At 39.4% G+C, this 24,342-nt stretch overlaps 2 protein-coding genes across 2 annotated transcripts; both read right to left on the reverse strand.

The window, feature by feature from the left end:
• Positions 1-2,357: 2,357 nt before the first annotated feature.
• On the reverse strand, positions 2,358-6,132 carry TRMT10C (tRNA methyltransferase 10C, mitochondrial RNase P subunit; the record flags this gene model as incomplete). Its single annotated transcript, XM_079704883.1, is given in 3 exon segments — positions 2,358-2,381; positions 2,383-3,630; positions 6,053-6,132. Coding segments are annotated over 2 exon segments (1,242 nt in total). The 5' UTR covers positions 3,601-3,630; positions 6,053-6,132.
• A 9,132-nt stretch (positions 6,133-15,264) lies between these two features.
• Positions 15,265-23,907, reverse strand: LOC307053416 (putative protein ARB2BP; the record flags this gene model as incomplete). Its single annotated transcript, XM_079704803.1, has 2 exons — positions 15,265-16,356; positions 23,818-23,907. 2 exons carry the CDS (start codon positions 23,905-23,907, stop codon positions 15,265-15,267), a joined length of 1,182 nt encoding a protein of 393 aa, XP_079560929.1.
• Positions 23,908-24,342: the final 435 nt, after the last annotated feature.

The following is a 24,342-nucleotide window of genomic DNA, read 5'->3' on the forward strand; positions in this document are numbered from 1 at the left end:
AACTTGAATATACCGTATTAGAAATTCTATACATTTTGAATGTATAGTCTGAATTAATTATATTTACTTAGCACTTATGTGCCAGACAGACACCATATTAAGTTTTATATGAGTCAAGAACCATTTCTAATCTCCTTTTTATAGATGAGGAAAACTGAAATTTCAAGAGATTAATCAATCTAGGCAATGTCAGAACCCATAAGGGTGGAGCTGGAACCCAGAGAGCAGGGCTGGGACACAGGAGACTCGTGAGGTGCACTAGGAGCCTTGTTTGCCTTCCTCTAGTGCCAATCCTGTCAGGCAATCCTAATCCCTTTTTCTTAACCACTAGCTATTTTACTTTCCATGTATCTCAAGCAGTTCAAGTATTAGCACCTTGCTACTCAGTAGGGTCTTAAGAGTTGAAATTCATTCATAATGCACTTCTTATCAATTCTAAGTTTACATATCACCTTTTCAAGGCCTCTCCAGATCCCCTGAGTTTAGGTTAGGCATCTCGTGTCTTTCCATTGCATTTTGTACTCGCCTTATTATAGAGGGCATAATTTATAGGTTAAAGTCAGACCTTTTGAATTCTGAGACAATACTTAGAGGCTCAATTATTTTGAGTAAATTTCCCTTATCTATAAAAAAAGGTGTTAATGATAGTACCTGAACTTAGTTGTTTAAATTCATGTAAACTACATAGTAACTATTTGGCACAGAGTAGGTACTTAGTATTTGGTAAAAGATTTGAGTCCTGCTTTAAGAAATGTATTGGATAGCATACCTCATTCATGCTAACGCCCAATTCAGAAACCAGGTAGAAACATTTGGCCATACATTTCTATTTCCCATGTTTTCAAACATTTTAACGGTGTAAGAAGTCTACAATGAATATGGTTCCTAAGTTCATTTCTGTATGCCTGGCTTCCTTCACAGAAAAGGGCATGGCCACTAGAGCTTCCTACCTCTCAAAGTTCACCACTAGAAAGGAATTAACACAGGCTATCTTGAGAAGTCCAAAAATCCTGTAAAAGGATTCTAACTGGCCTGTCAAAGTCAGATGCCCATCTCAAAGCTTGAGTTTTTTTTAAAATTTTATTATTTTTGGCTGCATTGGGTCTTTGTTGCTGCATGCAGTTTCTCTAGTTGCAGAGAGCGGGGGCTACTCTTCATTGCGGTGCATGGGCTTCTCATTGCGGTGGCTTCTCTTGTTGAGGAGCATGGGCTCTAGGCACACGGGCTTCAGTAGCTGTGGCTTGCAGGCTCTAGAGCGCAGGCCCAGTAGTTGTGGTGCATGGGCTTAGTTGCTCTGCAGCATGTGGGATCTTCCCGGACCAGGGCTTGAACCCGTGTCCCCTGCATTGGCAGGTGGATTCTTAACAACTGCGCCACCAGGGAAGCCCTGAGTGAGGTGTCTTTTTTGAGATAATCAGTTGTGGCCAGGGGAGCAAGGTCTGTAAAAATATGGCAGCTTCCATTCAAATCACATGGCTGGAAAAAAGGAAGTATCTCCTTGAAAAGAAAAGCCATCTACACTACAACAGGGAAGTACTGTAGGAACACTCTTCAAATAAACCCTTTTCTTCTAAGAGGACAAGAAATGAGCTTTATCCCCACGAACCCATTCTTCATTACCCCACGAACCCATTTTTCATTATACAGCCCAATCTCATGACATGCCAAGGGATGTCTTAACTTTTTGTTTAACCAAGACTCAGTTAAATGATATACATTAGTGCCTATGACATGCCCAGCACTGTACCAAATGTTAAATAAATGAACCACCACCTTAAGTTTCATCAATTTTCGATGAAAGGGTAGTTGTTGACATGGCTAAAAGAACATTTAAGAAGGAAAATGCAGCCTGAGACTCAAAAGTAGTCATAAAAAGCCACACCAATGGTACAATTATTTTACTGGGCTCAAACAAACATGGACAACTCTTTTTACTTTCTAAGATTGTTTCTTTTTACAGTAAACAAAATATATTTCCAAAGTTTTACAGATATTTAATTGGAGAAAGATAATACTTGTTAGTTTGGAAAGACAACCTTTAAAAGAAAGAGCAAGTGAATTCCATTCAGGATGAAACAGACTAACAGAACTGTATTCCTAAGTGGTGGTGGTGGGATGAATTGGGAGATTGGGATTGACATTTATACACTAATATGTATAAAATGGATAACTAATAAGAACCTGCTGTATAAAAAATAAAATAAAATTCAAAAAAAAAAAAGAGAAAGAAACAGGAGTGTGAGTACTACCTGTGCTACTTCAGCAGAGGCTTCCTAAAAATTTCAGCTGATTTTGGGGAAAAAAAAACAAACTGTAATCCTAATCCATTTACTTTTTAAGCTATCAAATATTCTCATTCAAGCTACCTTTTCTGTGTCTATCTACAGAGCCTCTTGGAAATGAATTAAAAGTCTTTGACTTCATTCTGTTGAAAAACTCTTGAGAATGCTGAGAAATATCCAGATAACCAGTATGTTTTCTCCTAGGAACAAACTTCAGAGCCTCTTCCCAACTACCAGTGTTTTTCAGACATAACAAAATACGTATCATTTGATCTAAGGTGAGATTTTTGGTGCCAGTGTCCCACTGCAAATATTTATCTAATGGAAGGCATTCTGTTGCCAGCTTCAGCCGTTTTGCTTTGGCTAGGGATGTGCCGGGCTGCATATTCTTATCAACGAAAGATCCCACTACATAAATTTTGTCATGCTTGAAAGTAGTCATAACGTTGGGAGAATCTGAAGTTAAATATATAATACTGTCCTTTGGAAATAAATCTACATGAGACTTTTCTGTTGCTGTTAAAAGCAATTTGTTCCACTTTTCTCCATAACGTTTAACTAACTCTCTATAGTAGGCACCACCTGTTTTAAGACTGCAGAAATAAATATGGAAAGGATCAACATTTCTTCTGTTCCATCCTTCACTTTCTAAAAGTTGGGAAACAGCATTCTGCAGTTCTTTTGGTTTCATATAGTCGTCATAAGCCATGTCAAAAACCAAAGGTTGTCCAAACTGCATGGCCTGGGCACCCTTCCAGCCCATTGCAATGTCCATATTCCTATCCCAAAGTCGCAGAAACAGAAAGTTTTGCTGTTTATCTTCCTTAGTGGTTTCTGGTAGCTGATCTTTTTTTACTTGTTCTTTTGCTGCTATTTTCATTTCCTTTTTTATTTGCTTGGCTTTTTTCATTTTTTCCTTAACATATAAATATTTTAAATATTTTCTTTTTGACGATTTAGAAACACATTCCATAACGGTTTTGAGCTCTTCTTCACTGATGTGTTCTGGTACTTCTCTGCGAAGCAATCTCCACATCTCAATTAATTCCCTGGTGGCAGCTAGAGGATCTTCATCCTTGCTACTTGAGACTGTTGAAACACCCTCTTCTTGCACACTAGATTTCATTGTAATTTTCCACTTATCCAACTCCAGCTCTTCAGGAGGTGATGTACTCTCCTTATTAGGATAGGACACAGCTGGTATTTTGGAAGACGTGTATCTCTGCAGAGTTGTTGAATATAAAACCTTTCTCTTCCTATGGAGGGTAAATGGCACCAAAACTCTGGCAAAAGGTCTTAAGGTGATGCTGACACTCATTTTGAGGAAAACAGGCCTGTAAGAAAAGCCCTATAAAAAAAAATGTAATGAAAAGTTAAAAACCTCTCACATAACTGTGCAAGTATAAATTTGAGATACCAAAATGCAATTGATTTCTGAAACATAAAGTGGAATCTTAGTCCAACTTATTTTTGCACCATTAATTTTTCTTAGACTCCTGTGCCCTAGAGCCTGTGATCATTCACTAGGCAAAAAGTTCAAAACTTATTTGGGTTCTTATTTTAGATATGAACTTCACTACTGTTTTAGGCAAAAGGATACCCTGAAGATCCTTTTCAGATTTGTATCTAGGGACCCAGAAGATCAATGTTACCGGATAACAAAGTTATGTACCACTATATGGCTGAGATTATGGTGCTGTATTCTTCTCCACTTTCTACTAAGCCCAGATACAGACCCAAACACAAGATCCTTAACAAGCAATACATGAAGCCAAAGGGCAGAAAAGTTACAGAAAATGGCAACTAGTAAAAAGCACTTAGCAGCTGCTGTACCAATGCTCTTATATGCTTTCAAAACAGAAATATGGAGAGATCTACTGATTTAAAAAAAAAAAAATAGGGCTTCCCTGGTGGCGCAGTGGTTGAGAGTCCGCTTGCCGATGCAGGGGACACGGGTTCGTGCCCCGGTCCGGGAAGATCCCACATGCCGCGAAGCGGCCGGGCCCGTGAGCCATGGCCGCTGGGCCTGTGCGTCCGGAGCCTGTGCTCCGCAACGGGAGAGGCCACAACAGTGAGAGGCCCGTGTACCGCAATACATACATACATACATACATACATACATACATACAATCTCCCTTCTCCAATTTAGACTTTACAGCAAATAATGTTATTGCCAAACAAAATATCCAAAATTAGGGCAAATATATATAAGCTCCACAATTTTATCCTAAAGGTCTGGATGTCCACAAAACAATGAAGATACTTAAAGATGTGAAACTAGTGCTAGACTTGAAGCAAAAAAAGGAATTCAACTTTTCACAAAATGCAACTAAAATACTTGAAAAGTTTCTTCTTCCCTTGGCTTCATTTAATGACGCTGCATGCTCCTGGGTCTCTGACCTGTGCAATGATGCTCAGATCCATTCCCCCCACACCCCCAACACACACAAGTTGGATGTGCTTCTGAGTTCTGTCCTTAGCCCTTTTTTCAATCTAAACATTTTCCCTATGAACTCTGATCTACCTCCTTGACTTTGATCACCATGTATCAGATGACACCTCAAATGCAACAAACTGAAATCTGTCTCTCTTCCCTTCCCAATCTGCTTCTCCTTCTGCGTTATTTCAGGGAGGGACACTTACTATCCATCCATTTGCTGAAGGCAGAAACTGGGAGTCATTTCATAACTGTCCCCTCTCACACCCTCCATTCCTAATTTGAGTTATATTCATTTACTTTCTAAATACTTCTCTAATCCAGTCACTTCTCTTCAACCTCATTTTCTTATCTTTTTTTTCTTTTGGAGGCGGGGGGCTGCGCTGCGCAGCTTGCAGGATCTTAATTCCCCGACCAGTGATGGAACCCGGGCCCTCTGCAGTGAGAGCACGGAGTCCCAACCACTGGGCCGCCAGGGAATTCCCTCAACCTCATTTTCTTAATTGTATCTCCTAGCCTCCAGGTTTGCTCTCCCTCATCTCTAAACCATTTGGAGCTACTGCAGATCTGATCAATACACTCACATCATCCTCAATGTGTATTTTTAAACTCACTGCTGCCAGGTTAAAGTCTAAACTTATATATATGGCTTATAAAGTTTTTTCACAAAATCACCATTTGCTTACCTCTTCAGCTACATATCTAGCTATCTGTTACCTCAAACTTTAGATCAAGTGTTTCTATTAGTTCTTTTAGCACCCTGTACTTCTGCACCATACTGCTTGTAACACTGCATTGTAATTGCCTGGCTACTTATTAGCCCCACTATGTGGTAAACTCTGTCAGGACAAGGACTGTATTTATAGTAACATCGAACCCAATGTTCGGCAGTATATAGTTCACATTTATCATTCAAGTATTTTTCGATTAAATACTCCGGGTCAATGCTTCTCACATTTAAAGCAAGTTCAGACACCTTTTAAAGAAAATACAATTTCCTTTAGACTCCTGGAAATATTTAACCGAGAGTTCTCAGCCCCAATACGAGAAACACTGATTTCGGAAAAAGTCTTTTGAGTTTTGTCTTTGTAACTGGTAAATATTTTTAGAGTATCAAAGAAACAAAACCCCCAAATATTTAAAAGGGGAACAAGGATATCATTTTGGGAAACACTGCTCTCGTCCCAGGTATTGTACTTCTAGTTTATTAAATCACTGGGCTTCCTCTTACCTGTGGGCCTTCTTAGCGCACAAGCTCCAGTATGAGTATGTTAGGTCTCCCGCGTCCTCCCACCTCACCACACACACTGGGAGACAAGAAACCCGCCCGTACCAGGAGTGCAAAGACAGTGGCTCCCGCCGGTGCAAACCACAAGGAACCCCAGAGAACACAGGATTCTGCCGGGAAATGCTGCCCAGGGATCCGCGCTGCACCCGACCCCCAGCTTACTTATCACTCTACACAGTATCCGTCGTTGACCCGAGACCCGCAGCCGGAAATCCCGCCCCCTCCTTCCGGCGCTGCCATATGATGTCACGCCAAAGGGGCAAGCCTTCCGGCCTGGAAAGCAGCACTGTCGTGCAACGCAGGCTGAAAAACATGCACTGACAGTAGCAATACAAAGACCATTGAGACCACATTGTGAGGTTTGGGGGCTGAAGCCAGGTGAGAGTGGGTAAGGAATGAGTGGAATATGAGAAAATGGAGTCATCAAGGTTAAACGTTTTTATGAATCTTGGCAGAGGCTATATTCGGTAGGCTCAGCCTCCGGTGTGGTGTCCAAGAAATTTTTGTTATTTTTACTGTGCCTGGGAGAGACTTGACCAGCTGATAGGATTGTTAGCAAGGGAATAAGGAAAGAAAGGATGAGAAGGGTGAACTTCCTCAGAAGATTGAAAGAGATGGGGTTCAGAGGACAGATGGAGGGAACTGGTCTTGGATAGGAGGAGGAAATACCACTTCCTTTGTAACAGGAAGAAGGGAAGAAACTTAGGTGGGGATGGAAGCCAGTTTGTAGATATGGCACTTGTAATTTGAGAGTTCTCATTTCTGTGAAAGAGGTAGTCTGCTGAGAATCTCTGGAGAGCAAAGAATGGGAGAAGGTTTGAAATTGTTACGAAGAGTGAATGTGACACACTCAGTGATGGAGAAGTTTTTCACATATTGCTGTATAAGGAAGTCATTCTGGCTTATACGTGGTTCTGCCTGAACTTCGTGTGAACTAAAACACAGCCTGCCTTATGGCCTGTCAAACACTTATACAGCACATCTACTTTAACCATTAAGATAAAGAATGTCCTCTTCGAAGATAAGGATAAATAGCTCTCTTCCTGTGGCATCCATTAACACTTTCTTGAAGATAAGCTTCCCTTCCCAGACACCAGGATTATGCTGTCTCATTGAATACATACTAATCTGTCTCTTTTGAAACCTTGAAGGAATGTACCCCTGTCATGTTTGATGTATGTTCTTTGTTTTAATAATAAGGTTTGAAACTGCTGAAAACCATGCTTCAATGGAGCAGATCCTTGGAGCTGCTAAGAGGCTGCCTCCCAGGCTATAGTCCTCAGTTTGGTTCTAATAAAACTCTTTTCTATTCCTTATTATAGTTTGATTGTTGATTATTTGTGTCAACAATAGAAGCAGAAAGTAGAATTGTGTTTACCAGGGGCTTGGAGGGTGGTGGTGAAAACAAGGGGTTTTTTAGTGGGTATAAAAGTTTCAGTTTTGCAAGGTGAAAAAGTTCTGGAAATCTGTTGCACAACAGCACGAATATACTTAACACTACTGAGCTTAAAAATTGTTAATATGGTAAACTTATGTGTTTCTTAAAATCACAATTAAAAAAAGAAAGAATGAAGTGTGAGCTGACTAGGGAATGACAGTCATGTTGTTAGGCAGTGTTTATGGTCTAATTCAGTTTGGGGGTCATGAATTTATAGTGATATCAGTCTATCTTATATGATCCCTCCCCCCATTTTGCCAACACTGCTAAGTGCTAAGAGGTCCAGGTACAATTAAGTTTATAGAAGGGAAATGGGGTAAAGTTGTTAAAGATATTGGCATCAGAGTTGCTGCACGAGTGGTCTACAGAGCCTCAGGTGCATAATGAGAGGCCAGTACAGTAATGATAGAACATGGGATGAGAGACTGATAGAAAGTAAATACACAACTGGCCAGAGGTTTCAAAGGAGATGAGAAACAGGTTAGTAGGTGTAATTGAGTAAGCAAACTGAACTGATAGGACATTGCAGAAGAGTCAGCTATCATCTGCTTTTGTGAATGTTGTGGTAATGCCAAGATTCAGGCCATGACCACAAGAGTGTGTGGCAGGAGTACAGGGAGGTGGGTCATGAGAGATCATCTAGGAATCACAGTCAGGGTGTAATTATGGTATTGTTTTTGCTTCAAAACTCAATTTTGTACTCGGTATTTAGTAGCGTTTGAAGTTTCTCTTTTCCTTTTGGTGTAGGCATATCTGTCCTATGGTTTGCTAAAATTAGGGAGGCCTCTCCTTTCTGGGCCGGACACTATTTTGATTTTTAAAAATTTAATGAGGGCTTCCCTGGTGGCGCAGTGGTTGAGAGTCCGCCTGCTGATGCAGGGGATATGGGTTCGTGCCCCGGTCCAGGAAGATCCCATATGCTGCGGAGCGGCTGGGCCCGTGAGCCACGGCCGCTGAGCCTGCGTGTCCGGAGCCTGTGCTCCACGATGGGAGAGGCCACAACAGTGAGTGCCCGCGTACAGCAAAAAAAAAAAAAAAAAAAAAAAATTAATGAGATGAAAGTTTTAGGACATTTGAAAGCCAGAATCCAAACAAAAGAATTTTCTGTCCTTTCATGCCTTGCAAAATTCATCGCTATGCAATACCTTGGCCACTCCTCTCTCAGCCTGAAGGTGGTGTCTTCTATTATCGAATTGTTCTATGATTTAGGAACTGGGATGTATTATTTGGGAAATACAACTAAAAACAAGATCTCTCCCAACTCAGAAATCCTCTCCACAAAGGTAGTAGAGAAAGAAAACACTTATTTTTGAACAAACATTAAACCAGAATGTGGTGGGCATCACAGGCAATCTGCAGAAGAGATTGTGAAGACAGAAAGGGGAATCTCATCCCCTTATATAGCCAGATACACCCCATCACATATGTGTTTTCAAAGTAAACAATAAATAGTCCTCAAGTAAGAGAACCTGAGAGCATATTTTTCATGCATAGTTCATCCTAACTTTACCATGGTAATTGGGGAGGTCACTTTTGTTAGTTAATTGGCTTTATCCAGAGAAAAAACAAACGTCATCTTTCTGACAGGACATAGTTTTGCTAACTGGAGAAAGGCGTCCACCAGAGTTAGGCTCGTGCCCTCTCACAAGAACTGTGAGATAGGGGAGCTATCTTCCTTGATCTCTGCATTTCAGAAAAATGGCTTCTGGGCTTCCCTGGTGGTGCAGTGTTTAAGAATCTGCCTGCCAATGCAGGGGACACGGGTTTGAGCCCTAGTCCGAGAAGATTCCCACATGCCGCGGAGCAACTAAGCCCGTGCGCCACAACTACTGAGCCTGTGCTCTAGAGTCTGTGAGCCACAACTACTGAGCCCGCATGCCACAACTACTGAAGTCCATGTGCCTAGGGCCTGTGCTCTGCAACAAGAGAAGCCACCGCAATGACAAGCCCATGCACTGCAACAAAGAGTAGCCCCCGCTCGCTGCAACTAAAGAAAAGCCCTCGTGCAGCAATGAAGACCCAACGCAGCCAAAAATAAATAAAATTAAAAAAAATAAAAAATCAGTAGCCCTGAAAAAATTATATTATATATATATAAAAATGGCTTCCAGGTTCTTGAAGAAACCATTCCTGAGTGGTGAGATTGGCAGGAGGCTTATTTAGCCATTATAATTTAGCCATTATAAATATTTACATACATTTGAAAACGATGAAGAAAGAAATTCTGAAAGAAAAGGGAGAGGGGGAGAAATGCCTTCCTTTATTTTCAACGAGGAGAATTACACCTCTTACTGTTAATTTGTATTTGCCCTTAAATTATGTGGTAGAAACGGAAAGTATTGTTCTTGAAAGGTAAGTGAGACACACCACTTCCTTTCCTACAGGAGGGAAAGACAAATGTGTCAGTGCACTTGGATCTTTGGGACCGTAAAACATGAATTCAGTCAACAAACCCCTTTTGTTGCTTTCCTCAGGGGAGGAACTTTGGTCCAGATGATAATCCAGATGATAATCCATCATAACTTTTACCTCACATGAGATAGACTTAACGTTATTACCTCCCTGGCCACCCCTAATCTTCCTAACAGTGGTTCACAAAGTGTGATCCTCAGACCAGCAGCATCAGTATCACCTAGGAACTAGTTAAAAGGCAAATTTTGGGGCCCCACCTACCACTTCTACTGAATCAGAAACTTTGGCAGTGATACCTAGCAGTCTTTAAGACCTCCAGGTTATCCTGATGTACTTTAAAGTTAGAGAACTGCTGCTTTTGAAGAAGCATTGAAAAGGAAGTAAGAGAATTTCTTGCTGTCTTCTTTAACAGAGACTTCCCACAGCAAATTCACAATATGTTCTTTTTTTCTTTGTTAAAATTTAATATGTTTAGTCTGGTATTGGGAAGTGACACACAAATCTTGATGTACTTCGCTTACAATGATCATAGCCTATTACCTCTATTTTCCACAAGAAGGGAAAAAGTTATCACATACTGATGTCAGAAAGTCTTAGGATTTTCCTGCAGTCCTCCCTTATCAGTCTTTTCTCTATCAGGACACATCTCTGGTCTGCAGCTTATAGCCAAAAATCTGGAGATATCCTTTTTTGACTTCAAGCTGCAAAAATAGAGCAACATCGGAAGTCAGAGTAAGGGAATAGTTTAGGGTGACCCTAGGAGAGAAAATTAAAATAAACTTTATTTTCAACACAAGTATTTGTGGCAAAAATTCTGATGTCTTGCAGAGAAAGAGGAAACCAGTTTCTAAATACACAGCTGTTTACCAAAACAAGAAAAACTTTAAAATAGGATAAAAATGCTCCCAGACCAAGATAATCTTATAAGCAACAATTGAGTTGAGCTGCTATACCGTTATTTCATTTGGCATCATTTCTGATGTGATAGTCTAAAATATGTCTCCAAATTCTTTGACACTCTCTCATGAGGTGGAGTCTAATTCCTCTTCCCTTGAACTTAGTGACTCATGTCCAAGAAGTAGGAAAAAAGTAGACCAGTATGCAATTTCAGAGAGTAGGTCATAAAAGGCGGTGTAGTTTCTGGCTTGCTTATTCACCTGGATGATTCATCCTGTGGGAAACTGGCTGCCATGTTGTGAGGACATTCAAGTGACAAAGACTGTCCTTGACCAGACTTTAGTTAGGCTCTTCTGAGCCCTTTCCTGGGATTAGTCCTTGACCTTGACCTTCTGTGAGATTGCATAGGTCAATCTTAGCAAGAATTCTGCTAAGTCATCCCCCAACCTTGATATCTTATCAAGTTTCTCACTCCTCACTCTTCATATCTAAGCCCTTGTCCTGCCTTTAGCAAGAATCTCTCTACCCTTGAGGTCTCCTCTTAGTTTTCCATCCACTGATATCCCCACTCTGCTTCTTGGCTATAAATTCCTAGCTATCTTTATTGTTTTGGAGTTGAGCCTGATCTCTCTTCCCTACTGCAATGTCCCTAACTGCAATAGTCTTGAGTAAAGTCTTCCTTACCATTTTAACAAGTGTCAGGTTAATTTTTTAATAGAAGCAGCCTATGGAAGAAGTCCATATAGCGAGTTACTGAGGCCTCCTACCAACAGCCAGCCCAACTTTAGATCACTGCAGCTTCAGTCAGTCTTTTTTTAAAAAATAAATGTATTTATTTATTTATTTATGGCCACGTTGGGTCTTCATTGCTGCGCGTGGGCTTTCTCTAGTTGTGGCGAGCCGGCATCACTCTTCATTGCGGTGCGTGGGCTTCTCATTGCGGTGGGCTTCAGTAGTTGTAGCATGCGGGCTCAGTAGTTGTGGCGCATGGGCTTACTTGCTCTGCGGCATGTGGGATCTTCCTGGACCTAGGGCTCAAACCCGTGTCCCCTGCATTGGCAGGTGGATTCTCAACCACTGTGCCACCAGGAAAGCCCTTCAGACAGTCTTGAGTGCTCTTCTGAGGGATCCTGAACCAGAATCACCCAGGTAATCGCTCCTGAATTCCTGACCAACAGAAGCTGTGAGATAATAAATGTTTGTTGTTTTAAGTCACCAAGTTTTGGGGGTAATCTAATATGTAGCAACAGATAACTAATACACCTGACTACCACATTAAATAGTAAATTGGGGGTTATGAGAAACATCAACGTTCAGTTAGTTAAATATAAGACAAAATAGTTTTTATGGCAACACTTTTTTTTGTTTTTTACTTTTTTGGTGCTTTTCACGGTAAGTGCATTAAATACATTCTAGATAGACTATCTGTGTTGGTAGAGACTTCTAAAGCTCATCTTATTTACACAATGGGAAATGCAGGCTGGGAGAGAGTAACTGGTTTATCCAATGCTAGGAGTCATTTATTTATTTATTTATTTTTAATTTTTGGCTGCACCTCATGGCTTTCGGGATCTTAGTTCCTCGACCAGGGATTGATCCCAGGCCTGAGGCAGTGAAAGCGCCAAGTCCTAACCAATAGACTGCCAGGGGATTCCCCCTGGGGGTCATTTAAAATCTGCATATCCTGATTTACATTCAGTGCCTTTTATTTTTTTTCATTATGCCACTCAAGACATGGTGCAGAAAGAGAAATTTGAGATATTATGTCTATGCTGTTAAGGAATTGTCCTAGTCTGTTCGGGCTGCTATAACAGAGTATCATAGACTGGGAGGCTTAGACAACAAATATTTATTTCTCACAGTTCTAGACACTGGGAAGTCCATGATCGAGGCACCAGAAGATTCAGTGTCTGGTGAAGGCCTGCTTCCTGCTTCATAGATGGCTGTGTTCTCACTGTGTCTCACATTGTAGAAGGGAGTTTTCTGGGGTTTCTTTCATAAAAGTACTAATCGCATTCGTGAGGGCTCTACCCTCATGACCTAATCACCTCCCAAACACCTCACCTCCTAATACCATCACATTGGGGATTAAGATTTCACCATGAATTTTGGCGGGGACACAAACATTCAGTCCATAACAGGAATTATAGTGTATACTACGTTAAAAAAACACTAGGAGGGACTTCCCTGGCGGTCCAGTGGTTGAGAATCCACGCTTCCACTGCAGGGGGCACAGGTTTAAACCCCGGTTGGGGAACTAAGATCCCGCATGCTGCACGGAGCAGACAAAAAACAAAAAACAAAAACCCCAAAACTAGGAATAAGAACACTAGGAAGACACTAGAAAGAGCTATGTACAGAAAAATTTGTCCTATTAGATATGGCAGAGTCAGTTTTTCAAATGTAACATCTATAAGATGTTATGGAAAAGCCCAATCAAACTTCTTGGCCAACTCAATATTATACATAAATAGAGATGAAACAAGGATTTATTGTATATAGCACAGGGAATTATATTCAATATCTTGTAATAACCTATGATGGAATATAATCCTCAAAAAAACTGAATCATTTTACTGTATACCTAATACTAACACAATGCTGTAAATCAACTACGCTTCAATTGAAAAAAAGTATTAAGCATTTCTCAAACTACTGCCAAGATTATTTTGGTCTCCTGGCTTCCAAGCTTGTTCTCCTTCTATTCTCTAAACTGCAATCGGGATATTCTTTATAAAATGTAAATCTGATAATATTCTCCTGTCTAAAACAATCCAATGGCTTCCATTGTCATTAGAATAAAGTAAAAAAAAATTCTTTTTAAATTTATTTATTTTTGGCTGTGTTGGGTCTTCGTTGCTGCATGGGCTTTCTGTAGTTGCGGTGAGCGGGGGCTACTCTTCATTGTGGTGCGTGGGCTTCTTATTGCTGTGGCTTCTCCTGTTGTGGAGCACGGGCTCTAGGCACATGGGCTTCAGTAGTTGTGGCATGCGGGCTCAGTAGTTGTGGCTTGTGGGCTCTAGAGGGCAGGCTCAGTAGTTGTGGCACATGGGCATAGTTGCTCCACGGCATGTGGGATCTTCCCAGACCAGGGCTTGAAGCCGTGTGCCCTGCATTGGCAGGCAGATTCTTAACCACTGTGCCACCAGGGAAGTCCTAAAGTAAAAATTCTTAACATGGACATTGCAGCCTTGAGTAAGCTGCCTGTTTATTTCTCTAACTTAACTTTGCAGCTACTGACAAAACCTCTCTCCTTTACCAAATCAGAGTCTGGCTCCTCTGAGCCCTCCTCTTGACTAGGCTCTGACATTGGGCTCTGACCTTGGTCTGCTTAGTCCAGTTTTAGTAGGAATTCTGCTGAGTCAGTTAGTGAAAATCTCACCTTTGGTATCTGAACGTCCTCTATTATATCTGATAAAATTCCTCATCCTCCACTGTCAATATCTTACCACCCCTGGCCGCCTTCAGTAAGAATCCTGTTGAGTCAGTCTAGCAAGAATATCTATTATCCCTAATGTTTTTACTTAGTAGTTTTCCATTCACTGACCCTCACCCTGCTACTTGGCTATAACCGCCCCGCCCCACCCTTGTCCTTGTGTTTGGAGTTGAGCCCAATCTCTCTCCCCTACTATAAAACCCCCATTGCAACAATCCCTTTTAAATAAATCTTCCTTACTGTCTTTAATGCATGTCATGAATAATTTTTTCTTTAACACTACTCCCCATAATCTTTTAGTTCCAGCTGAACTGGACTTGTTCCTCCTGCCTCAGGACTTTTGCACATGTGATTCCTTTGCCTATGACTTCGTTTTTTTCAGATAACTTCAAACTAGGCATCATTTTCTCAGGGAGTATTCCCTGAACCCCAAGGCTATTAGCTCTCATGCTAGATGTTCCATGACACCCTTTATTTCTTAACACTCTTCACACTTGCAATTTGTTGTTCATTGTGAACTCCAAATAAGGTTAAAGGCAACGTTGGCCTTGTTTGCCAGTGTGCCCAACACTAGTATTGACTAGTACATAGTAGACACTCAAATATTAGCTGAAGGTATGAGTAAACACACACACGAGATCAACAAACTTAAACAAAAAAACTCACAAACATACAAAGAATGGAGTTGCTTATGATGTTTAATTTTTATGTTCACTTATATTTTTAATACAGCATTAATAATGCAGAAGTCAAAGATTGACTTAGTCTTTAATTTCTATCAACTACAGTTTTGGTGTCCTTCTATGAAACTGAGAAATCTTTTCAAAAGAAGATCCTCTAACTAGACTACTCTTAATTTGACTAATACTGTAAAATATTAATGATAGTACTGACTGACTTCCTGGTTCATCAGTAGGCTACTGAAGAGAATATACTCACTTTTAAAAAAAGTTAACAAATCAAATGTCAAGCCAGAACATACTGCCTATGAGTTGGAAGTATTCTTTTTCTTCTAGCATCTACATTAGCAAAGTTTCAGTGGGACAGAACAATCTTAGATGGCAAAAAAGTAACTTAAGCACTTTGCTTTCTTTTTGTGGAGCTTCTAGTTACTATGGGCACTCGAGAGAAATTAATAGCTGCTTTGGCTTTCAAAGCTTTTCTAAAGTATTTAAAAATTGACTGAAGGCTAGAGGAAGGGGCTAAGTTGTGTTTTTCTGTACCAGCAGAAACCATGGGAAACTCCTTTTTCAAAACAGTAGCTTCAGGTTTATCCAAAGGCTTTGGACTTGTCACCCATTCACGGCAGTGGTGCTTTATCCATGCTAATAACTGGATGTCACTCCCCAGCTGGTGTCCTACATGATGTTCAGAGTCAATAAGTGCAACAGCATATACTTTGCTCATTACTTCCCACTTTCTACGAACAAGCAAGTCCATAAAAACCAAGCCTCCATAACCATGTACAAGGAAGGCAACATCCTTGCCTTCAGCCTTTGAAATGAAGTAATCCCAAATATAAGCCATATGTTCTTCAGGAGTGTTGCTGCATCTTTTTGGAATACATTGGAGAGACTGCTGGAGAGATAAAAAGCTCTCAGTCTGAACCATTTTTCTGGAAGGGGACTCATTTTGTGTTAAAAGGCCTTTCCACTCTTTTTCTGTCTGTAGGTCCACAAAATTGTCATTGGGGTTTAGCACAATTACATCATAATGTGCCTGCAATGCCATTTGAATACATGGTATCTGACTTCCATGTTGGAGACCATGATGTATTACTGCCTGCTGACTCCACTGACCAGCTCTAAAGACCCCACGGTCTTGAAGAAGGACAAGAAGAGCAGAATGATGATTTGTTAATGCTCTCTCACTCATGAAAAAGAAGCTTCTTTGTTCCTTATCAGCCTCTGGTGGGATATATACTTTTTGTAATTTGCACACTTTTTCCAAAAGTTCATAAATGTATTGTTCGAGCAAATGGCCAAGGGCCTGGTAGCGCTTGCTATTCCTCTCCAGGACATTTTTATAATAGTTAAAGACAAAAGGCTTATGTGTCTCAGTGTGTCTCAATTCAGCTTTTTCATTGAAGTCATATTTAAGTTCCTCTAGTAAATCAGATTGTTCGATAAATTTTTGGAAGCTCAGTTCCTGAGTCACTGGTAACCACTGAAAGTGAAAAGCAATATTATGTCAGTACCAGAAAAAATAAAATAAAAATTTCATCTTGCTAAGGTCTTCCTGTAGGAAATAATACTAAATTAAGCACTTTAAGAAGACATTAACATTATGGTAAAGATTTTAACTCAAAATAATTGTGAATGATGCAAAGTAGTGAGAAACTGAATACACTAAGAGACAATGGCCAGACCGTATATAAAAACAGAACTCTGACCCACAACATGCAGCAACTTGCCCAGGAAGCCAATCCCTTATCTGTTGATCCAATAAACAGCCCAGGAAGCCAGTCTCATAAGTCAGAATCTCAGGAAGTCAGACTGCTACCTCTAGTGACAATCTGAGAAGCCAAACAATAATTTCGGTTACAATGGGTCCAAAATGGCCAAGACTTGATTAATAACTTAGAGCTTCCCTAACTTTTATCCCTGCTTCCAACTTAGAACCCACCAGAGAAAGCCAAATATGCACCCCTAAACAGTCACATAGGATGCCTCCCTTCTAGTTATCTTGCATTCAGCTTCCTCATGCCAACAGTGTCCAGTCAGGACATACCAGCAGCCTTCCCTTTTTTTTCCACTACAAAGCTTTCCCACTCCTCTGCCTGCCTTTGAGTCACTGCCAAAATGCAAGTGATGGTGGCTGACTCCCTTGCTATAGTGAGCTCAGAATGAATAGGTTTTGCTTTTCTCATCTGGTTGGTCTTTATCTCCACAGTAAGCATTCAAACATTTTTGCTATTAAATAAATGGCAGGGGATGGCAGTAGAAGTGAAATGTGAACCAGGCAGTGTAGATGATGATCAATTTATCTACTAATAGAAGATATGGTTATTCTGATATTTGAAAATAAAAAAAGTGACTGAGAAGTGAACTTAGTTAACATAGCCCAAAGGGAAAAGAAAAGACTTTGAAAGGTTAAGTCCTGGGAAAAAAATCTCAAATAGACTCTATTCTGAGGCAAACAAACAAACAAACAAACAAAAACAACAAAAAATGTTAAGTGGCTTGTGCCAAACAACTGTTAAATAAATGTTGGGTACCGAGGCTATCTGACTCCAATTCATGTTCTTAACAAATTCATTAATACTCTCACTCCTTAATTTCTTAACACTCACACTGGCAACCACAACCTACTTCCAATAAATAGCACTCAAAATGATTTTCAGTGCCACTCAAGCTGCTCTCAAGGCTTAAGGCAAAATCAAAATGGTGCTTGCTTGCTTTGATTTCTTAACTCTTTTCTCACTTTCTGAATCTTATTCCCTGATTTCCAATTAATACTTTATGAAGGTGTGTGTTTGTTCAAAGCATCCAACCTATCTACACAGCTCTATTTTTTTTTTTTTTTTTTTTTTTTTTTGCAGTATGCGGGCCTCTCACTGTTGTGGCCTCTCCCGTCGCGGAGCACAGGCTCCAGACGCGCAGGCTCAGCGACCATGGTTCACGGGCCTAGCCACTCTGCGGCATGTGGGATCTTCCTGGACCGGGGCACGAACCCGTGTCTCCTGCATCGGCAGGCGGACTCTCAACCACTGCGCCACCAGGGAAATCCTGCTCTCTATTCTTTACAAACTTTTTTCCTTACAGTGTTGCTGATTTCAGGTGCTATTATGTAATTAATATATTTTCCTAGAGTGTAAATGACAGATAGGAGCCTCTGGAATTAGATTGATTTAAGTTTAAATCCTAGCTCCAAATTTTACGTTGAGTGACTTTCAGCAGGTTTCTTTACCTCTATAAGTTTGTTTCTTCAACTTGTGAGTCTTAGTTTATGTTATCTAAAATAGCAATCCTTATTACCCTCTATCCTGCTACTCTGCTTTATTTTTCTTCATAGCCTACATTACCACCTGATATATAATTGTTTGTATATTTAAAAATTATCTGTCTCCCCTCACTAGAATAAAAGCTCTATGAGAACAGGAAATTAGTTTAATTAACTGCCGTATCTGCAGTACTTGGAACAGTGTCTGACAAATATTATATAAATATTTTTTGAATGTATAAATGCAAAATAGGATAACATTTATTTCACAAGGCTGCTGTGAGAATTAAATTAACTAATATAGGTAAAAACCATTTTATGTACTGTCTCACACATGGAAGTTTCTGTTAAGATAGGATGATCTTCCTTTTTGAGAAGTGTGAAATAAAAAAACATATATCTCTTGTCCAGCCTTCCTTATTCACTCAACACTGTGATTTTTATCCACATTAATAAACATAGTCCTACGTCATTCATTTTATCAGTTTATAGTGTTCCATTGCTTGAATATGCCATGGTTTATTTAACCATTTTCCTGTTGAAAAATACTTAGGTTGCTCCAATTTTCCACTATTATAAACAAAGCTATAACAAACATAGCTATATTTTTGTGCACATATCAAGAGTTTCTTAAGGCAATATACCTAGAAGTGGAATTTCTAGGTCATATCAGCATCTTCCATTTTACCAGATATTGCCAAATTGCTCTCCAAAAAGGAGGGTCTATTTTATACTTTGGCATGGATGAGAAGGTTTGCCCAGAAAAGCAGTAATCTCTTAGATCTAAAAATACTTTGTTTATTCAGGTGCTGTGCTGGAAACTGCCTTTTTCTCTACCGAAATAAAGAGAAAGATACTGAATATTTAAAACTCAATGAACTAAACCTAAACCAACTAAACTAAACTAAACCAATGAACTAAAGAAGCTTGTTAGCTAACTTTTCTTTCAATCAGAGAGTAAAATAAAATGAGTATTTTCTAATAGCACATAGTATACGGCATTCAGTTACTCTTTTTCACCTTTAAGTGCTTGTGTCCCTAGTTGTTTGAGAAACAATTCTCAGGGGAAAAGAATGGGAGTTTGCAAACTGGAAAACAGATATATAAAGGACAGGTATAGGTGGGGTGAACAGAGCAAGGTGCAGAGTATCCTGTAGAATGAAAAGGTAGACAATTCTTTAGAATTTATTGTAGCATATTTTGCTTGGTTAATATACTCAAACTTGTCAACTCTCATATCTAGCTGTCTACCTGATATATTTACTTGGATGTCAAATAGCCATTTCAAACTTAACACATCCAAAGCACTCCCTTCAATCTACTCTCCCTCTAGTCTTTCCCATCTTATAAATAACTCCATTCTTTCAGTTGCTTGTGCTGCAACCTTCCTTTCTCTCTTTCACACTCCACATCTGATCAATCAGCAAATCTGTAGGCTCCCTTATTTGAAATATATCTCTAATCTAACCACTTGTTACCTCTCCACCTCTACTGCCCTAGGCCTAGTGCAAGTCACTATCAACACTAACCTTCATTGTTAAACCTCCCGTCTAATCTCTTTGCATACACTCTTATCTCCTGGTAGTCTGTTTAACACGCAGCAGCTAGAATGATCTTTTCAAAACATCTAAATTGGATATCACACCCCTGTTCAAAATGCTCCATTGTCTCCCCTCTTACTCAGAATAAAAGCCTAAATTCTTACCATGGCCTACAAGGTCCCCCATGACCCTTAGCTCTCCAAGGTCATTTCCCTCCATTTCTCTCACTTGCTTACTCATCTAGTTACATCATCTGGCTCTTAGCTCTTTCTCAGGTGTCATTTCCCACCACTCTCTTGCTTACTTCACTCTAGCCACACCTGGTCTCTTTGCCGCCAGCTTGTAAAGCAAGCTCCTATTTAAGGGCATCCCCCTTGTTATGCCCACAAATTGGGACACTCTTCTCCTAGATATCTATAGGGCTTCATTTCCTTCAAGTTTCTGCCCATCTGTTGTCTGATCAGAGAAACTTTCTCTGAGCATTCTATCTGAAAGGGCAATCCCCTCTAATCCTTCCTTACTCCCTGTCTATCTATGATGCTTCATTTTCCCCTCCCTTCCTCCTTCTTCCTTTTCTAGTTTTTTTTTGGGGGGATTTTTTAAATTCAAACAGAAAGTCACAAAAATTATAATCATCCTCATCAGTTCACTCAGTTTTCTTTTCTTTTCTTTTTTTTGCACTTATTACCAACTGACATATACTTGCTTACTGTCTGTTCCCTACCATTAGAATATAAGTTTGGGACTTCCCTGGTAAACCAGTGGTTAAGACTCTGTGCTTCCACTTCACGGTGCACGGGTTCAATCCCTGGTCTGGGAACTAAGATCCCACATGTCTTGTGGCACGGCCAAAAAAAAAAAAAAAAAAATTCCATGACAGCAGAGACAAGGACTTTGTTTTGTTTTGTTCAGTAGCTCTTGGAATAGTGCCTGGTGAATAGTAGGCACTTAAATGTTGTTAGAATTTTACGATTTTTGCTAAGGGCATAAGAAAGTAAAGAGAAAAATACTCTAGCTGTATACACAGGAGAAAGATGCACACAAAGCTTTTGAAAAATTATAGAGTCTCCTTCTATAATTCTAAAGTTAATAAATGTTGATTTATGAATTATTCTTAGAGACTATCCTATGCATCTATATATATTTATTTTCTCTTTTGCAAATCAAGATGGTCCATTAAAATAAAGGAGAGAAACTGTTTTTTGTGTTTTTTTTGGCTGTATACGGGCCTCTGACTGTTGTGGTCTCTCCCGTTGTGGAGCACAGGCTCAGGACGCGCAGGCTCAGCGACCATGGCTCACGGGCCCAGCCGCTCCGCGGCATGTGGGATATTCCCAAACCAGGGCACAAACCTGCGTCCCCTGCATCGGCAAGCGGACTCGCAACCACTGCGCCACAAGGGAAGCCCGAAAAACTGTTTTATATACTTAGTTTTCTAAAGAGTGGTTTGGAATAACATAACTTAGCTTTAAGAATAAGATTGTCGGACTTCCCTGGTGGCGCAGTGGTTAAGAATCCGCCTGCCAATGCAGGGGACACAGCTTCGAGCCCTGGTCTGGGAAGATACCACATGCCGTGGAGCAACTAAGCCCGTGTGCCACAACTACTCAGTCTGTGCTCAAGAGCCCGCAAGCCACAACTCCTGAAGCTTGGGCGCCTAGAGCTCGTGCTCTGCAACAAGAGAACTCACCTCAGTGAGAAGCCCATGCCCCTACAACGAAGAGTAGCCCCCGCTCACTGCAACTAGAGAAAACCCGCGTGCAGCAACAAAGACCCAACTCAGCCATAAATAAATAAATAGAATAAGATTGTCAGAGCTGCAAGGGATTTTGATATTCTTAGCTAATATGTTTATTTTATAGAGAAGTGAGGCTTTCAAAGGTAAACTGACATGCCCAAAATAACTCAGGCAGCTCTACAAACCTGAGAGATGATTCATTTTTTACCAGTGATTTTAAAAATGCACAGTATTTTTCATCCATTCACCAAAAATTTGGTGAGGGGATTTGTTAGTCACTTAGTTTTCTATATCGAATAATCTAGTCATTTTAAGAAGGGAAAGGAGTATATAATCATTAATGAGAATTTCAAGTTAGGTCCTTTTAGTAACCTGTATCAGGTGGTGACACTGCTGTTATAGCCATGCCTATAGCAAAACATAATTATTTTAAATTATTTAACTAATTGTGGTAAAATACATTAAAAAATTTACAGTTTTAACCATTTTTACATGGGCAGTTCAGTGGCACTGAGTACACCCACATTGTGTGCAACCATTAATACCATCCATCCATCGAACATTTTTCATCTTGAAAGACTGTAACTCTGTACCCAGTAAGCTATAATTTTTCATTTCCCCTTAGCAGCAGCCCCTGGCAAACCTTTCTACTTTCTGTCTCTATGAATTTGACAAGAAGAGGATGGGTGGGGCAACAGAATCACAGATGCAAGTAATTTTAATTAGCTTACTTTGGTTTTAACAAACTCCTTCTCTAGGACCATAAAGTGGTTATATTTAACAATATTTTACATTCTTTACAAGTGATCAGTAAGCCTTTATGAAAATATAATTTTACAACCTGAGAAGTTAGGGTCTAACCCCAGGTTACACAGTAATATACCCTATTACAATAATTACAGTCCTTTGGTGTATTTAAGAAAGAGGTCCTGTTGTATATCCTATGACATTAAGAAGCACAGATGAGTGATACTTCACTAAGAAAATGAAAAAAATATCTAAAGATACTTTTTTTTCAATGAACATGTTTTTATTTACTTATATATTTAGAAAACCAAACTAAACCAAAACAAAAAAACCCCTGGAAAACATCTTTTAAGAATTACTGTTTTGGTAAAAAGCAGCACTATTTTTATTTTCCCAACACATAAATGCAATTATGAGGGTTTTTTCAGAAAAATAATTATGCCTGTATACAATTCCATTTAGTAAATTTTAGAAAATAATAGAGCTTATGAAATTTTATATGTAAAAGATTCAAAGAAGAGCAAACTAAATCTCTTCCCCCTGCCTACCTCTCCCCAGGAAAGACTAAAGAAGATTAATTTAAGCCACCTGAGGCAAAGACAGAAAATAGGATATTAGTGATGGAAAGAAAAAAATCAGATGTTAGAAATCTTGGGTTGCCCAAATTTGAGTATGTAACAGAATCTCCTAGGAAAGTTTCTTAGAAAACTAATTTAGTGAACTATTATAAAGACACCCTTGTAACTACCCCAGGTTAGCTTTTTAAAAAATTAATTCACCTGTGAAGAGAAGGGTCTTTTTTTAGATTTCGTTAGGCTCTCCTCAACGAAATTGTTAATTAAGGGGTAAAATAAAGGTTGATCAATTTCACACTGCCACTATGTCTTGAACCTATTAAAAAACCATACCCACTGCTTTTAATAGTTAGTATAGTTAGTCAAAGCAAAAATATAATGAATACCTAACTTAAACACTTTATATGCACTTTTAACACTCAATAAAGAACCATACTCATTAAGATCAAACCAGTCCATCCTCTCCTCCTATAAAATACTGGGCTGATGAATTTCTAATCTCAAATAATCTTAATTTAAAAGGCTCTATACAGTGTGAGCTAAACATACATAAAATAAATGATCTTATTTACAAACATACTAAGAGAAGAGAATCATTCACTTTTTTTGGTCTTTCTTCCTTATTTTAAAATAAGGAAGCTTTCTCCTGAACATCATAAAACACTATAAAAGAAAAGATTGTGTAATTAGTCTTTCATAAAAGGAAAAGTAAGGTTGTTAAATGACTCCCTCAAAAGTAAAAAACTGAATTTTTTCGTCCTATAGTTGTTTGCAATACAGTCAACTATGTAGTAGAGATTGTTAAAACTAAAACAATAAAAATACTAGTTTAAAAAGCAAATTTAAAAATAAAAAGCAAATTTAAAATTCTTGAGCTTAAAGGCCATTTATCTTCAAATATGTTATTCAAAACCAGCTCCAATTCAAAGAAACAAAACTAACCCAGTAAGTCTTTATTAGCAGAAATGCTGTATTTGGTTCAATGACAAGTTTAAATGCCATATTTGCAAGCTGAATGATATGATTATTTCTTATAATTTCATTTCTCACAGGTTCACTTCTTACTGCTAAACTTTAAAACTTCTTTTAAGGAAGCTGTCAGTTTGGACTGAAATGGATTAGGCCTACTTACAATTTCCTTTTTTATGTTCCCATCTCTTAGCTCTATTTCCATCTTTTGCAGTTAGTTTCGTATAATATTGGCTGATGAATTGAGCCAGTATGATTCTTGAGTTAAATCATTCAGTTAAAAGAGTTGATTTATGAGGAAACTTAAAATTCAGATATTTTTCAGTAGGCAGTGTTTTTATTTGTTAAACAGAAATAAACTAGGGCTTCTAAATGAAATCCTTGTAGTGAACTTCATTCTCATCAAGCCCTGAAGTATTTCTGCTTTTCAGCCATTCCTGCCCTGTAAGACACTCCCCCCGGCCCAATAGGCATCATCACCTGGAGGCTTACTTCTAGCTCCGCACAGGCCACACTGTAATTAAGAAGCAAGGCTCAAGAAGCACGAACCTGGGCTCTGGTAATGAGTTGGACGAGTCCCTTTACCGGCCTTGGTAAAATGGGGGAGGAGGAGCGGATGTTAAACTGTTGGAACATTCCA

The sequence above is a fragment of the Hyperoodon ampullatus genome, assembly GCF_949752795.1.
Source record: "Hyperoodon ampullatus genome assembly, chromosome: 5".
Lineage (NCBI taxonomy): Eukaryota > Metazoa > Chordata > Mammalia > Artiodactyla > Ziphiidae > Hyperoodon > Hyperoodon ampullatus.